The sequence below is a fragment of the Siphateles boraxobius genome, unplaced genomic scaffold, assembly GCF_051911475.1.
Source record: "Siphateles boraxobius isolate OS27281-9 unplaced genomic scaffold, OSU_SipBor_1 55, whole genome shotgun sequence".
Classification (NCBI taxonomy): domain Eukaryota; kingdom Metazoa; phylum Chordata; class Actinopteri; order Cypriniformes; family Leuciscidae; genus Siphateles; species Siphateles boraxobius.
The window spans coordinates 5,710,123-5,728,450 of record NW_027509181.1 but is presented as its reverse complement, the minus strand read 5'-3'; the positions used below and the strand labels follow the sequence as shown (position 1 = coordinate 5,728,450).

Genomic DNA, 18,328 nt, shown 5'->3' with positions numbered 1-18,328 from the left:
AAAGATCCCATATGGGAACCGACGGGGGTCGTGGGGGATTCATCCGTCTGGCTCCTCTAAGGAAGCGGATGACGAGCACGTTTCTTCCTACCGACTGACCGCGCGTCGACTCAGAGAACGCTGCAACGGCCGCCACATAAACTTTAAGCGTGGATGGGGACCTGCCCTTATCCAACAGTTCTTGAAGGAAGCCAAGCAACCACAGGACCCCACACGTTCGTGGATCTAGATCTCTATCAGCACACCATTTGGAGAACACCGACCATTTAAATGCGTAAAGCCGCCTCGTAGAGGGAGCTCTGGATTGCGTAATCGTGTTTATCACTCCTTCTGGCAGGACAACAGGTATCCATTGATTAACCATACGTGCAGAGGCCAGCGCCCTGGATAGGGATGTCAGATTGAGTCGCGGGCTTGAGATAGGAGATCTCTCCTCACCTGAATCGGCCAAGGGGCTGTGTGAGACAGCCGCATCAGCTCCGGGAACCAGGTTTGATTCTCCCAGTGCGGGGCTATAAGGAGCACCGAGTGGCGCGTTTCCCTGATCCTCTTGATTACCTGTGGCAACAGAGAGACCGTAGGGAAAGCATAAAGTGGGAGGCTGGGCCAGCTTTGAGCCAGCACATCCTCGTTCTTTGAAAAGAACCTCAGGCAATGAGCGTTGTCCTTTGACGCAAACAGGAAGACTTCTGCTTTGCCGAAAAGGCGCCACAGTAACTGGACTGTCTGGGGGTGCAGGGACCATTCCCCTGGGGGAACGTAGTTCCTGGATAGTTTGTCTGGACAGTCATTCAAGTGGCCTGGCACATGTGCAGCTCTCAGCGAGCGCAGGAGGCACTGAGACCAAACAAGAAGGCGTTCTGTCAGATGGCAGAGGCTTCTGGATCTGATGGTTTATGTAGGACACCACAGACATGTTGTCCGAGCGGACTAGCACATGGTGGTCCTCTATGAATGGGAGGAAGCGCTTGAGCGCGTTCTCGACCGCTATCATTTCCAGACAGTTTATATGGAAGCGTCTCTCTTGGTCTGACCACAGGTCAAAGACCGGTCTGCCCTCGAAGACGACGCCCCAACCTAAGTTGGAGGCGTCCGTCGAGATGACCTTTCGGTGTGAGACAGCCCCCATTGTCACTCCCCGCTGGTACCAATCGGCCGCTAACCAGGGCTGCAGAGCGAAAACGCAGCTCTGAGTCACTTTGATTCGTCTGTAGCCTGAAACCCAAACCCAACCCAAGCACTTGGGCGTTCAGCCAGCATTGTAGCGGGTGCATGCCCAGCAGGCCCAGCTGAAGCACAGCCGCAGCTGATGCCACACAGCCTAGCATCCTCTGAAATGTCTTCAGAGAGGTGATGCTGCCCTCCTGGAAAGATGCGGCCAGGCGTCAAACACGGCGCGTGCGCTGTGTCGATAGGCGGGCCGTCATAGCCACAGAGTCCAGTTCTATTTCTAGAAAGGAAACTGACTGACCGGGCAGTAATGAGCTCATGGTCCAGTTGACCGTGAGGCCCAAGCTTTCCAGATGACTGAGAAGCACTGTTCTGTGAGATAACAATTCTATCTCTGACTGTGCTAAAATCAGCCAATCGTCCAAATAGTTCAGAATTCGCAGCCTTTTCACTCTCAAGGGGCCGAGAGCCGCATCCATGCACTTTGTAGATGTACAAGGGTGCCAAAGACAGGCCGAACGGGAGGACGATGTATTCGTATGCCTGACCGTCGAAGGCGAATCTCAAGAATGGCCTGTGACGGGGGAAAGTATGCATCTTTCAGATCGAGAGAGATAAACCAGTCCCTCGGGCGAATTTGCGCGAGAATTTGTCTGGTCGTGAGCATTTTGAGGTAGGTCTTAGAGGCGAATCCAGGGCGAGGGCTGCATGGTCTGGGCCCAGGTAGAGAGCGCAAATCACATGGCGGTCCCCGGCGCTGAGCGGGGCTCTGCAAGAGCCACAGGAAAGGCGAGGCATTTTGATAAAACACTTGCGCTCTTTTAGAGAGAGAGTGAGTGTCGCAGTGGCGAACACTCACGGAAGCAAGCACAAAAGGATAGCTCACTGAAAGCTCAGTGGTAGGTTGCAGCAGTTGCCGCACAGCAGCCAATGAGCACGCAAGATGGCCTGCTCTAGGTCTGCTGGCTGCTGCACTGCGTTGACAATAAATGCAAAATTAAGGATAATTTTTGGCTTCAATATCTCGAGAAAAGATGACTTTACCCATAGCGTAAGCAACTTACGCAATACGAGAGAACCTCTCATAAGAGAACCCACCTGTTTTATGCATGTATGACTGACAAATATATCACACTAAGCTTATTAGTTTGTTTATGTTAAAATGTGGAAATGTTGTCAGCATAAATAAAAAATGTAGGCATATATATATATATATATAATATATATATATTAGTGGTGGGCCGTTATCGGCGTTAACGTGAGACAATAATCGGGCGATAAAAAAAAATATCGCCGTTATTCTATTCACAAAGTTGGGTTGGGATCATAAAATAGCTTTTTCGAATATCGTTATATTTTCGCGCAAATCGTGCAGCAGGGTATTTTCCTGTCAGGGACACAAGGTGTATACTTTTACATGTTGCGTTGATCGTTCCTCTCATTACTTTACATGTTGTTAAATGAGTTTATTCCAAGCGCTGTAGCCTATCTTTTTTATGGGCATGAGAGATGCTCAATTTACAAATGAATCAGAGAAGGGTTGATTCTGTTCAAAGACTTCATCAAACAAGTTGGCAGATCTGTCTAAATCGGTTCGCGAATCAGTTCTGTTCAGTTCCTCACGCACTGAATCGTCTGAACTCTGATGCGCGTTCAATCACACTCGAGACGGAGTCGTAACAGGAAGATTTAAGAACATCAAGAGCTACAGTTTAGTCTAGTGAAAGCAAATCTGCAAATGCATCATATTTTTGCCAGCGATGAAGATCTTTATTAGTTGAACATCTTCGTAAGCTGTCTGTGAATGAATGATTCCACAGGACGATACATTCGATTTCATTTCATTCAGGTAATACATTTTAAAACCAAACAGATTATTACGTCGCGATAGCACTACTAAAAAGTATGACATTATCCGTTGGACATATACATTAATTTATAGGCTACAAAATAAATAAGCTACCATTGTGTACAGTTTATGAAATGAACACCCGCCATCCTGCGGTAATGTGTGTGTATTACGCAGGGGCATAGTCACACGAATAGTTTACGTTGATTGAAACTAATTTGTTTAAAAAGGATGAGGCTATTGCCGGTGTTCTGACGATTTGTGCTGCCTTGTCGAAAAATGCTACCGTAGCGCGAATCGATAGCAGAGTCTGTCGATTTGTGCTGCCTTTGCAAAAAAATGCTACCCAAGGTCGAATCGATCACAGAGAATGTTGATTCATTCTCTATTGTTTCCATAATTGTGTAAATCTCACAATATTATGACATCGTTATTTAACATTTGATATGACAAGTAAAAATGACATTATTTTATGAAATACAATTATAATAAAATTCGATGGTAAGAGTACAGTATACTGTACTGTTTTTATTTTTAAAAACTAAAAATTATCATCAAATATTCATCTTTGACCTGTCAAAATTTCCTACAAGTCTCCACAGAAAGGATGCATAGATTTATGGGCGTGGTAAGCAGAAGAAAAATGAGTCTGCACATGCGCATAACCAGTAAGTAGCACATCTCGATGGGTAGCATGAATCGTCAGAACACCTGTTAAGGCAGGTTCACAAAAAATCATTATGACATATGACATTATTTTTTGATCTAACGAGCATCTGGTTTGGGGATGCAAAAACGGACTGTAGCTACATCGTGCTTATTGTATTTTTCTTCTTCCAATTAGCCTAGGCTACTATGTTAAAAAAAAAAAAACGACGAAAACATGTTACTTGTTCAATTAATAAACAGTTTGTTTGGTGACAAATCGCTAAAGATGAAATTGGCCTCCCTTTCGGTCATTGTAATTGTGCATTTAATTTATTTATTTTGTTTTATACATTTTTTTGACCGATATTCGACTTCTGCTCCTCTAATGTCGAATGGCATTTTTGGCACAAATTCACATCCCTACGCGAGGCGAACTATTCTCAAAGACTTACTTTTAGTCATTATTTGGGTAGCACACATATTCTGAATTCCTTCGGCAGAATTCAAATGAGCCATTTTAATCTAGATTAATTCCAAGATTCCAGTGAGATTAATCTAGATTTAAAAAATTAATCTATGCCCACCTCTAATATATATATATATATATATATATATATATATATATATATATAGAGAGAGAGAGAGAGAGAGAGAGAGAGAGAGAGAGAGAGAGAGAGAGAGAGAGAGAGAGAGAGAGAGAGAGAGAGAGAGAGAGAGAGAGAGAGAGAGAGAGAGAGAGAGAGAGAGAGAGAGAGAGAGAGAGAGAGAGAGAGAGAGAGAGAGAGAGAGAGAGAGAGAGTTTTCACTGTCAGAGGCAGAAGAACAGTCTCTGCTATTCTTAACTTCATGGGAATAAAAATAATCAGGCTACTATAAATCTGTGGGAAATAAAGTTTGTCAAAAACTTTCAACAGGAAGTTGTGTGTTTGAACAGTGGAACGACTCGCCATTGTTCTGCCCCCTCAGTCAAAACAATTTATAATCGTTTACCAGAACTTTAAACCACTACAGCCAAAAAGTGAGCCAATGATGGCTCCCTTATCGGTCAAGAAGACATGGAAGTTGCTTTTTTGTAAGAGGAAACGTATGTCATATGCCAAACAACTGTACACCCATCCGTACTCCCCAACACTTTACCCGTAGGGCAAGTAATTCACAATGTTTAAAGCAGGGCTTCAAAACCCAGGGTTGAAATTGGCATTAACCTTTCAAAATCACAATAGTTCACTCTTAAATGAAAATGTAATCACCGTATATATTTAAAATGCATCAGAATATTTTTAAATAAAACAAACTTATTTTTGTTTCTAAATATAATTATAAGTTGATCAAAATTCTGATGAAATTTAAAAGGGAAATGTGCTTCCTGTGTATTCCTAAAGAAATCGCCACTGATGCAGACATGTTTAGACACAGACTGACTGTTAACTCACAGCAAGAGGAATTCATAACACTGTGAGCAAGTTCAAACAACCACCCAAGCACGTGTGCGCGAACACACACACACACACACACACACACTAGACTTGTTTCACGCCCGCATGAGTCACTGGTCTAATTCTGGGGGCACACATGTAAATATGCTTCATTGCTGAAATGAGATTGGACACAGGATCAGATGGCATGAACAACACACAAGCAGGACTTTCACTTATCAGATGGGAGATTACAGATGGACTCATGGACACACAGGTGCAAAACACAATGAAAACAAGGAGTCAAACAGGTCAATGGGTTCTAGCAGCATTCAAAGACGAAGGACTCAGGCGACATGGAGAAGGAGGTAGAAAGAGAGGGAGAGACTGACCATTTCTGATTTAAAGTAGCTGAGTGCATTGTCATCCAGCATGAAGTATCTCCTCTTCCAATTTTTCATCTACAGAGAGACAAAAAGACACTTCAGTTTGCAGAATTTAAAGACATGTAGGCAGTATGATTATACATTTGACATTATAGATGTTCATTTTGGACACGGCAACAAGGCTGTTAAAACCAGTCGTTTTAATAAGAATCCACACAATAAGGAGTTTTTTGCGTGGTGGCGAAAACATTCCCCACATAGATTTTGTTTATGTTTATGAGTTGGTCATGTGCCAGAAGGCTGCTTGGTCTGAAAGTGACTTTGGTGTGAACTGTGCACAAAACAACTTGGTTCTTTTTTCCCTGTGACATTTCACCTACATTTCGCTAATGTGAACGCACCTTTAACCCTATAAAGCCTACTGTGTAATATTGGACACACACATTTCTACAGGCTTTAAATTATCAACATTATTAAAACTTTGCTTAAAAACCTGTTGTACACAATCAACTGCATGATAAGAACACATGTTTTTTTTGCTGTGAAATGTTTACTGACTTTTATAAAGTAAATGTAAGAATAACCTTTATATTGTTATTATTATTTCAAGATAATCACTGCTGGTTTACTTGATTATACATACATTAAAATGTCTATCTAAATTGATATATCAGATACATTGATACATCAGGCTTTTGAGAAATGTTTATTTCTCAATCATCATTGTGTTGCATTGCATTGTATATTTTGCCCCCCACAATAAAAGCTACAGAGCTTTGATCATAAAACTAAGCATTTAAAAGTCATCTTACTAAGACATTATTTGGAAGATATAGAGTGAAAGCTGATATGTTATGCAGGTAGTCTATACTGTTTTAAAGATCTCACAGATTTACATTACAAACGCTACAAATCTCATGATAGTTTTTGGCCATATAAATATCAGCAGCTGCACCGAATTGCATATTTTCGCTAAGTTTGGGCCTCTGATGAAATGTGAGGTGTTTTTTCCTCCCTCTTGGAGTATGATCTCTATATTATCCTATGTCATATGAGCACAAAAGCCTGATGTATCAAACATCTTACTCATCAAAAAAACAAATAAAATTTTTTTGTATTTATTTTTTTATTTTATCTAAATATTCAATAAACTATTCAGTATGTCAGGCTTTACAGATTTAACGCCACATTATCATTTCATACATTCTGCACTTCTTACTTACCACAGCTCCCTGCTTGACACAAAATCCGGCTTTTATGACCGACTGGTCCTGGTTACTCCGGCTCAGGTAATACGGCAGCGGACCATGAGGTTTCCTCAGCACGCTCCTGTCTGCACCGTTCTGATCTTCACCCTTTTCCTGAAAATAAATGCAATGCAACAACATTTAACACATTATTTTTTTAAGTTTTAGTTTGTTAGTTTTAGCTTTTATTTATTTCCAGTTACTAATTTTAGTGCTTCAACTTATTTTATTTTATTGCCAAGGAAGTTTATTTTATTTTAAGTTTTTCAACTAATATTTATATTGAATTTTATTTCAATTAACACAAATGTTTTAATCTAATATTTATATTTTATTTTATTTCAATTAACAAAAATGTTTTAATCATTTTAGTTTTACCCTGGTATGAACTATGTGATATATATGTAATGGGGTTATCGGCTGCTGTGTGACCTGTGTGGTGGTAATGATGGGCACTCCTGCGATGATCTCGGTCTTGTAGGACACTTGTTTCGTGGTGCCCGACGTGTCCACACATGCTTCTGCTGTATTTTGAGCCACCTGCTCGCCTGACTTCGGCACCTGGAGAAGAAACGAGGAAACAAACCTGTGTGAGAAACAACATTCTATAACGAGTATTTAAGTACAGCAGAAGCAAATATATATATACAGTACATATGCTTCTGCTGTATTTTATTCATGTCTTATGACCAACTGTTCCATCCTTCAAAAAAAGCTTCTTTGTAAATTACATTTGTTTTTATTACACTGTCACAGATACACAAAACAATCTATACTGACATGTCTTGTTCAAACTTTTTAAATTTAACAAAAATCACCAGGGAGCTTGTGAAAATAAAATTCAGTCGCTTGAATCTCTAATGATGAGATTCTTCAGAAGAATCTGCAGAGCTGTAGGTGCTAAACACAGCAAGTAACACTCAAAGTCTTTCAAAGAACTTTCAAAGTCTGGGGTGTTTTTTTTTAATCCTTTTATTCAGCAAGGATACAATAATTTGAGCAAAAGTGACAGTAAAGACATTTATAATGTTACAAACAAATTCTATTTAAAAATAGATGCTGTTCTTTTGGCATTTCTATTCAAACTAATCCTGAAATATATCAATTATCAAAAATATTAAGTAGCACAACCATTTTCAACATTGGTAATAATAAGTTTCTTGAGCACCAAATAAGCATATTAGAATAATTTCTGAGGGATCATTTGACTGAATACTTTGGCAATGGCTGCTGAAAATTCAGTTTTCCAATCTAGAATAAATTAATAGTATAGCAAAGTTTGTAATGCTTTTTATGTTATTGGAATAAAAATACTTAAATTTAGATTTTTTTTCCCTCTCAGAATAAATGAATAATTTGTCCTGGTCCAGCAGATACAATGATAAGCCGCCTGCTAGTAAAGATTGACTGACACTAAAGCAGCATCTGTGGGGATGGCAGTTCATCGTTCACTGCCTTCCAGCTAAAAACACTATACGGATCAATACACCATCACTACACATACTGGCACTACACATTCTTACCCAAACAAACTGTCAGTTGAAATCGTCTTAACAACTTAGCATTCAGTGGCAAAAATATGCATCATAACACAGCCATTAACATTCAAAACAATGTTATTGGCAGCATGGAAATTGTGATTTGACATTGTCCACTTTGAATATTCTGATTATGCATGCATCATAAATGTCCTAATAAGATGATTAAGCCAATATTGATTTTTCAGAAATCTGGATGCCTGGCAATACACCAAAATGAATCAAATCTTTTGTAAAAACAGGAAAATAACATGCATGTCTCTTTTCTAGAATAAAGGTTAACGTTATCAGTAGCTACGTTGACGTGGACACATTTAGTTTTAAGTCATTCTGATGAATGAATCTGAACATAGTCTTTACATGAACTCTAAATTGATCGGGTTGATGTGCATGTTTGTCACAAGCTTCAAATCGGATTTGATCTTTTAACATGTGCTAATTGCTCAAATATACAGACTGTCCCACTGTTGGCACATACAAAAAAACAAAACAAAACAAAAACAGATGTTATATATTCATCGATTTCGGGAAGGTTTGCGCCGTGCTGCTTATATTTATTAAGCGGTATTAATGCTCCTTCCCGTGGCCAGAACAAGACATCTGTGGATGGGGAAAACGTATGGGGAAGCCCTTTTGCTCGAAATGCTGAAGCCTAATTGAATAACTCTTTTGGTTGCAAATAGCCAATGGGGCTCAAGCAATCGCCTGATTGGCTGTGTCAGCCACTATATAGGCGATGTCATGCGCCAAACTACTTAAGAATCTTTCTTCTTCACCTGGAGCCTGGTTTCGCCGTTGACCTACGCGACTGGAGTGGACAACGCAGATTGCAATCCCGTCTTGCATTCCGGCAGATTATCATTCCGCAAAGGATGTATCTTTGCCGCATGTGTGGTGGGCAGGTTGATTTCCCAGACGCACAGAAGCAGTGTGCACACTGAGGCAGCAATAAAAGGATCAGATTGCCGAGCCTGCAAGGAATTGCCAATCAAGATACTTCGTGCAAGGCTGGCCGTTCTAACGCCAAACGGACACCCCGCAGAGAACTGCACCTTTTTTCCCTGAGCTCCACGACGTTCATGGCGCTCTCCTCACTCAGCCCGAGCCCATGCACAAGGGACCCAGCTGCTGACAACAGTGGAGGGGGCGGAGAAACTAGGATATGTATCGCAGCTCACCTATGTCCGTCCCGCGAATGGAAAACCGCCTTGTTGCCTTCCAAGCCATGTCAAGCCACAGCTCATATTGCTGAGAAGGCATACGTCTCAGCGGGACATGCAGCATCTGCCCTCCACACGATGGCAGTCTTACAGACACGACTCCTGAGGTCCCTGGACGAGGAAGGACCGGACCCAGAGTCTTTTCGGAAGCTGCGCACGTCAGCACACCTGGCTCTGGCCGCTTCTAAGAAGGTTGCAAAGGGAATTGGCCGCAGTATGGGCAGCCTCGTAGTCCTGCATCGTCACCTGTGGCTGATGCTAACTGAAATGCGGGATTGGGAGAAGCAGCAGCTCCTGGACACTCCGGTAAGTCCGCAAGGTCTATTCGGTGTCGCGGTTGAGGCCTTCTCCGAGAAGTTCACCAAAGCGCTGAAGCAGTCTAAGATGCTGCCACATCTACTGCCCAAACGGTCTACACTGCCGCCTCCTCTATCGAGCCACCTGAGCGTGTGGGCAGTACTCCCGGCGGTGTCAGATTGGGTGATCAACACTATAAAGCACGGCTATATTCTTTAGTTCACTCGCAGGCCACCCCCCTTCGGCGGCGTGATTATGTCAGAAGTATCAGAACAGAGTGCCCTGCTGCTACGGGCAGAAATCTCCTCCCTCCTGGCCAAGCAGGCAACAGAGATGGTACCCGAGTAGCAGAGGGAATGCGGGCTGTACAGCGGCAATTTTCTTGTTCCGAAAAAAGACGGGTGTATGCGTCCCATCTTGGATCTAAGACTGCTAAACAAAGCGCTCGCGAAATGAGCGTTCAAAATGATTACAGTGAAGCAGATCATCGCACACATCCAGCCCGGGGATCATTTCATCGCGGTGGATCTAAAGGGAGCTTACTTTCACATATAGATAGCCTGTCACCACAGGTGTTTTCTGCGATTTGCATTCGAAAGGTTTGCATACCAATTCAAAGTGTTACCACTTTGGCTGACCCTAGCCCCCCGCATGTTCACGATGTGCATGAATGCAGCGCTCTCACCCCTGAGACACAGTGGAATGCCCGTGCTGAACTATCTCAATGACTGATCATCGCTCAATCGGGGAGTGTTCTCGAGGAGCACAAACACGGGCTCCTCGCCTACTTGGCGTGTCTGGGTTTGTCTGGGAACATGCAAAAGAGCATGAACAGAGGATCCAGTCCATTCACAGTGCACTGGCCTCTTTTGAGCAAGGCAGGGCGATCCCCCTGAAAACGTTTCAGAGGCTACAGGGTCTAATGGCAGCTTACTGCATATGAGACCGCTGGAACTATGGTTACATAGCCGGGCACAGCCACATGCGTGGAAAGCGGGGACGAAGCACCTTATCATAACGCGATCATGTCTCAAGGCTCTGACGCCCTGGTTTGATACAGCTATGTACGAACAGGGTGCTGCTATAAGCAGGGTGGTCAGACGGATAGTGGTCACCACAGATGCGTCACTGTCAGGCTGGGGAGCCCTCTGCGATGGCAGACCAGCGTTCGGTGCGTGGTTGGGAGACCAAAAGCGCTGGCATATAAACTGCTTGGAGATGGAAGCTGTTTGTTTGGCACTGCAGATTTTTCTTCCATTCATGAAAGACCACCATGTTCTTATCCGGATAACACAGCGGTGGTGGCGTTGCGGCGGGGACGTGCTGTCCAGGGAGGGCATTGTGCACAGAGAGTGGAGATTGCACCCTCAAACAATAAAGATGATCTGGAGTCTTTTTGGCTAAGGGGAGATCATTCTTTTTGCGTCAGAAGAAAACGCCCAATGCCCACTATATTTCTCACTGACGACATCTTCCCTGAAAGGGGACGCGCTGTCGAGCCACTGGCCCAGGGGTAAGAAGTATGCATTTCCCCCAGTCAAAATAATTGTGGGACCTGCATGTGTGGCAGATCAGTATGTGAGCCACCTGGTCGTTTCACAGAGAGTATTACACACGATAGCGGAAGCCAGAGCGCCTTTGATGAGGCGCTTATACGCATTGAAATGGAGAGTGTTTGTGAACCTTTTTTGACCTTCCTACAGGAACGTCTAGATACTGGCAGCTCTCCCTCTAGACTGAAAGTTTACATAGCCGCTATCGCCGCCTCTCATGACATGCTGGATGGCTGTTCAGTGGGTAGACACCCTCTAATAACGAGCTTTCTTCGGGGGGTGAGGCGGCTTAATCCACCCCGCCTTCGTCAGATGCCAGTATGGGACCTATCATTATTCCTCAGTACGCTGTCCGACCCACCATTCAAACCAGCTGAGTCTAGCGACTTAAAACTGCTCTCATTTAAGATGGTGCTGCTGCTCGCGCTAGCGTGTGGGAAACGAGTGGGAAATTTGCATGCTCTCTCAGTCAACAGTACTTGTATGCAGTTTGACCTAGACGATTGCATGGTCAGACTCACGGCCATACATGGCTACACAACAAAAGTGCTCTCAACCTAGGCTCTGAACGGGGTTATCACAATGCAAGCGTTTCGCTCCTCTGAGCTAACCACCGACTTAGTGTCGCAGAAGTGCGCCTAGTGCCCCGTGTGTGCGCCTAGTGCTTATGTGAATTGAACTAGCCAGTTTCGAGTCTCAGAGCAGCTTTTCTCCTGCCTTGCGGGCGCCAAGAAGGGCGGGCCACTGTCGGAAACAGAGGCTATCACACTGAATTGTGGAGGCTGTATGACTGGCTTATGCCTCCCAAGGACTCGTTTCCCCAATAGGAGTGTGTGCCCAATCTACTAGGAGTTTGGCATTGTCATGGGCTTGGGCAAAAGGTATGTCTATTCAGGACATTTGCATAGCGGCAGGGCCGGTCATCTCACAACACTTTTGCGAGATTTTATAAACTGGATATTCCCTCATTTGCACCACACGTTATGTCAGTGCAAGAGGAGAAGGCCGAGCAACCATTGGACGACCGAGTTGCCTTAAGACACGCCCCGGCTTGGCGGGTTTCGAATCATTGTTTCAACCAGGTCATCTAAACAGCGCGAGACGCTACATTATCATGTTATTCTCTTGCATCCATGAATTATCTGCTGATTAAACAGAACACACTCATATGTTGTCCCCATTATCTATGCCCGCTTATTTAGGTTGGCAGTGTATTCAAGCGCCAACATGTTTGTTGCCTTATTTCCACTTCCTATATCACACCAGTCCAGTGCTGCTTGACGGTCTACAGGGAGGCGCTGAGTTGGCTCTATGCCAAAATGCATCTAGGTGTTTAAACCAGGTCCGGTACCTGACCTAGAGGAGGAGCGAACACGCTGATAGTCTATGCCTTAGCGCCTATAGCCTCTGCATCGGCTCTGTGTGTGCTGGACCAGTCAATTTTCACACGGCAGGGTTTTATACATTCCCCATTCGTAATGTCGAGGAACCGACTCGATAAGGGAACGTCTCTGGTTACTCAATGTAACCGTAGTTCCCTGAGGGAACGAGGAGGGAGGGAACGAGACATTACGTAAATTGCTGTGTGAAAAGTCTCTTCATAGCCTCAATAGCTCTTGCTCAGTCGAAAGATTCTGAGGTATTTTGGCGCCCGATGTCACCTATATAGTGGCTGACACAGCCAATCAGGCGAATGGTCGACCACCATTGGCTATTTGCGAGCAAAAGAGTGATTCAATCAGGCTTCAGCATTTCGAGGAAAAGGGTTTCCCCATACGTAATGTCTCGTTCCCTCCTCTCATGGGACTATGGTTATGTTGAGTAACCAGAGACGTTATGCCCACTAAGTGGCAAAAAGACTGAGCGGCAGCATTTATTTTCAGCGTGAATGCACCGAAAAACACACAAAACACGGTGTTCCGGCGGTAAAGTGATGTCAATGCATACCCTCTATAAGACCAATTTAATTTAGGATTAGGCTACTTTAAAGATGTATTCCAGCATAATTACTAAAAATGTGATTAGTAACCTAATCCAAATACCAATATTAACATCATCTGACTACATTTAGTTACTTTTATGAGACAGTAGTTGACTAAATGTTTTTTAGTTAGTTTCTACTTTGATGCTATGGTGATTAAGCATTGAGTTACGCCATTGTAAGGAAAACGCACCCCTGGTTAGTAAGAGGAATCTGATCCAAGGTCAGGAACTCACTGTGATTTTGGTGGCATTGTTGAGTGCGCTGACCCACTCCACTAAATCCTGCTTATCATTCGCCTGCAAGTAAAACTTCCTCATTCCAGCGTTGATGACTGTGGGAAGACACAAAGATTTATATTTAAACAATCTGGAGGTGTTGATATAATTACATTATTGTGCCATAATGGATTTGGCAACATGTCAGCCAGACAGTCTCTTCCCCTTTTTAGTGTGCATTTCTAGGCCTGAATAATTGGTGCTGTCACACTAGCACTTTTAGAGCGCACCTGGGTTTGTTTGACTGCAAAATTTGGTTAATTTCGGATTATGTGAATGCGGTTTAACAAACTTGCACACCAGGGTTAGTAGTTAGCTAAAACTAACCAATAAAACTATTTTGTAACTTGAAATAAAATAAACTTCAGCTTAAATTTAGTTTTTGTTTTATTTTAGTTAATTTTTAGTGCTGGGCAACAATTAAGTTTACATAATATATGTGTGTGTACGGTGTATAATTATTTTGTATATATAAATACATATGAAAGCATTCTTTAGATATGTTGGCCCATATTGATAGGATAGCATCTTGCAGTTGATGGAGATTTGTGGGATGCACATCCAGGGCACGAAGCTCCCGTTCCACCACATCCCAAAGATGCTCTATTGGGTTGAGATCTGGTGACTGTGGGGGGCATTTTAGTACAGTGAACACATTGTCATGTCCAAGAAACCAATTTGAAATGATTCGAGCTTTGTGACATGGTGCATTATCCTGCTGGAAGTAGCCATCAGAGGATGGGCACATGGTGGCCATAAAGGGATGGACATGGTCAGAAAAAATGCTCAGGTAGGCCGTGGCATTTAAATGATGCCCAATTGGCACTAAGGGGCCTAAACTGTGCCAAGAAAACATCCCCCACACCATTACACCACCACCACCAGCCTGCACAGTGGTAAGGCATGATGGATCCATGTTCTCATTCTGTTTAAGCCAAATTCTGACTCTACCATCTGAATGTCTCAACAGAAATCGAGACTCGTCAGACCAGGCAACATTTTTCCATTACACTTGAGTCCCTGTATTCGAAGCACGATCTGGCGTTGATACGGAGTTCCTCCATCTTGGTTCTGAGTGATCTTACATCAAACAGGGAGAGGCGGCCTGTTTGACCTCCGTCTGAGACGCTGTAAAACTCCCCCTCGTCTGCCCCTTTTGCGGGATCTCCGGCGTTGATGTGGATTCCGTTTCAGCTCCTCCGGTATGTCCACCAACGGATTTAGATCCACTGATCTAGGTGAGAGCAAAACCAGAGCTTCTCTTGTGTATGATATAAGAGTTCGAGTCTCTCCACACATAGTGGTTGTTAAGAGCCATAGTGATAAGAGCTCCCACGTAATAAACATCCAAACTAGAATGTGTGCAATAGTTGCCATTGAGTAACTCGTTAGCGCACTCTAACTGATAAGATGATAAATAACTAAAATAAGTAAGTAAAAACTACCAAACTAGACATTATCATAGACACGTGTAGCCAGAGCCCGAGTCGCAGCCGTGCAGCGCCACCGGAAGTAAGAAGTACTCTCCTAGAAGAAAGAAGAAAGTTGCTCTCCTATCAGCTTGAATCAGTCGGCCCATTCTCCTCTGACCTCTAGCATCAACAAGGCATTTTCGCCCACAGGACTGCCATATACTGGATGTTTTTCCATTTTCACACCATTCTTTGTAAACCCTAGAAATGGTTGTGCGTGAAGAACCCAGTAACTGAGCAGATTGTGAAATACTCAGATCGGCCCGTCTGGCACCAACAACCATGCCACACTCAAAAATGCTTAAATCACATTTCTTTCCCATTCTGACATTCAGTTTGGAGTTCAGGAGATTGTCTTGACCAGGACCCCACCCCTAAATACATTGAAGCAACTGCCATGTGATTGGTTTATTAGATAATTGGATTAATGAGAAATTGAACAGGTGTTCCTAATAATCCTTAGGTGAGTGTATATATATATATATATATATATATATATATATACACACATACAGTATATTTATTAAATGAATACATGCATATGTATGTATTTATATATACAAAATAATTATACACAGTAAACACATATATATTATGTAAACACAAACTTTTATTTTGGATGTGATTAATCACGATTAATCATTGTCCAGCACTACTTTATTTAAGCTATTTGCCAAGGCAACATTTCTCATTTTCATTCAGTTAAATTTTATGCACCAAAATAACTATCCAAAAAATGTGGTGGCTACTGGCATGGACTTTTTTTGTTTTGTTTTTGAAAAAAAGCTAATTAAATCAGATATCAAGACTCAACTTCGCAACATACTAGCTTGCCATAATACTGGCATACTGTCTTACTACATAACAATAAAAGTATGGACTTGCCCATGACAAGTAAAGAACACTAGTAGGTCAAGTGAGCAGTAGCACCTCATTGCAGTACACGAGATCCAGGGGGCGGAGTTGGATCCAGATCTAAGAGGTGGAGATGGGTAGGATTAGGGGTGGGTTTAGGGATCAGGGGGTGGAGATGGGTAGGTTTAGGGGGGGGTTTAGAGATCAGGGGGTGGAGATGGGTAGGTTTAGGGGTGGGTTTAGAGATCAGGGGGTGGAGATGGGTAGATTTAGATATATGTAAGGTGGGATTTCGTGTTCTGCAGTGAGGAGCATCTCCAAGTGAGACATAGTTAACATTACAGAATGAAAAAGAGCAATTCCACTAATTCATTTCAGGAGGGTCGAATAATAAGGTCCAGTTCACACAGAATGCGATTTTGCATTGAGACACAGGTCAATGGAATAGAAAAAACAAAAGGTCTCGAGAAGTGTTTTAAACGTTTTTTCTAAAAGTTCTATTTAACATAAGCACTGCATTTTAAAAAAGAAGAAGAAAAAGCCGCAAGCGCAAAGGCAAAATACATCTTTCTAAAGCAAGTTTAACTTGAAAAACAATGGAAAAACAGCACAATGGAATGGCTGTGAACGGCTCCTAATAATAAACACTTTCACACTAGGAGACTCAATATGTGACTAAGTTTAGTATCTGTATAATGCTGCTCACACATTTCTCAAACACTCTTGACAGTGGCCTGTATTCTCAAAACCTCAAGTATGTGATTGTCTCTGGCTCTGATCTCAGAAACAATAGCTGGGGTCAGGGGTCATGGTCTACCATCCCCCTTGGTCACCCTTCCTTCTGCGTACTGCATCCTCTGAGAAACATGGAGAGGGAATTGCTTGCTTACCAAAGCAGAACTCCGCCTTTGGACGCAATTTGGTGGCATCGCTAACCTTAAATGAAAAAATAAGAGCAGATAGATAACACTGTACACACATGCACACACATATTTGAAGATACACTAAATCATTCTCCAGTATAAAACATCATGCCCCATAATTTGAAATCTGTGAGTATGTGTACATCAGGGTCGGAAAATCACTTTTTCATTAAGGTGAAATATTTGCAGTAAATTTTTATTTATTTATTTTACCTTTGTAAGGGCAATTTTTATAAAAAAAAAAACCTTAGTAAATGTATCTGTGTTATGTTAAGTATTGTCAAATACTTAAATTTGACTAATTCAATGAATCAATCAGAACACTATAGACAGAGACCAATCAAATTTGATCAACATCAAAAGTCGGTCTTTACACTGCAAAGGTGGAACAGAAGCTGCATCTGAAACGCCATGTTCATTCATTGCTTAATGTTGCACAAAGGTGGCATACATGTATTTTTACAACAATTACATAATGTTGTATGATGCAAACAGCATTATAATGTATAAATTATAAAAATTAAAATACAACAATTTATTACAAGGTAGGGGTGGACTATTATTACAGCAATCATTATTGTAGATTATTGCTCTTATTATAGTAATAATGATTATTAATGTTGATTAATAGATTTAAAAAAAATTGGGTGTGGGAAAATGGCACAACATACAGATAAGAGCTGTTTATGACAGTTTATGGCTTTTTAGGAATTACAAAATCAAGACTTCACATTGCTTATCATATACAGGTCCTTCTCAAAAAATTTGCATATTTTGATAAAGTTCATTATTTTCGATAATGTAATGATAAAATTAAACTTTCATATATTTTAGATTCATTGCACACCAACTGAAATATTTCAGTTCTTTTATTGTTTTAATACTGATGATTTTGGCATACAGCTCATGAAAACCCAAAATTCCTATCTCAAAAAATTAGCATATCATGAAAAGGGTCTCTAAACGAGCTATTAACCTAATCATCTGAATCAACTAATTAACTCTAAACACCTGCAAAAGATTCCTGAGGCTTTTAAAAACTCCCAGTCTGTTTCATTACTCAAAACCGCAATCATGTGTAAGACTGCTGACCTGACTGCTGTCCAGAAGGCCATCATTGACACCCTCAAGCAAGAGGGTAAGACACAGAAAGAAATTTATGAACAAATAGGCTGTTCCCAGAGTGTTGTATCAAGGCACCTCAGTGGGAAGTCTGTGGGAAGGAAAAGGTGTGGCAAAAACCAGTCAGTGATGGTCTGGGGTGCCATGTCAGCTGCTGGTGTTGGTCCACTGTGTTTTATCAAGGGCAGGGTCAATGCAGCTAGCTGTCAGAAGATTTTGGAGCACTTCATGCTTCCATCTGCTGAAAAGCTTTATGGAGATGAAGATTTCATTTTTCAGCACGACCTGGCACCTGCTCACAGTGCCAAAACCACTGGTAAATGGTTTACTGACCATGGTATTACTGTGCTCATTTGGCTTGCCAACTCTCCTGA

General features: G+C 42.2%; 1 protein-coding gene across 6 annotated transcripts in view; it reads right to left on the bottom strand.

Moving 5' to 3' along the window:
* plekha1b (pleckstrin homology domain containing, family A (phosphoinositide binding specific) member 1b) overlaps positions 1-18,328 on the bottom strand; it is a 67,640-nt gene that overhangs the window by 17,505 nt on the left and 31,807 nt on the right. For all 6 annotated transcript variants that reach the window (XR_013195583.1, XM_077205917.1, XM_077205918.1 and 3 more), the window contains exons 4-8: positions 16,800-16,845; positions 13,541-13,638; positions 7,148-7,276; positions 6,692-6,829; positions 5,475-5,543 (exon numbers count right to left, since the gene is read on the bottom strand). Coding sequence is in view for 5 of the 6 variants with exons in the window: in XM_077205917.1 (XP_077062032.1) it covers positions 5,475-5,543; positions 6,692-6,829; positions 7,148-7,276; positions 13,541-13,638; positions 16,800-16,845 (480 nt within the window). In the remaining variant the exon portion in view is untranslated. The remainder of the gene's footprint in view (positions 1-5,474; positions 5,544-6,691; positions 6,830-7,147; positions 7,277-13,540; positions 13,639-16,799; positions 16,846-18,328) is intronic.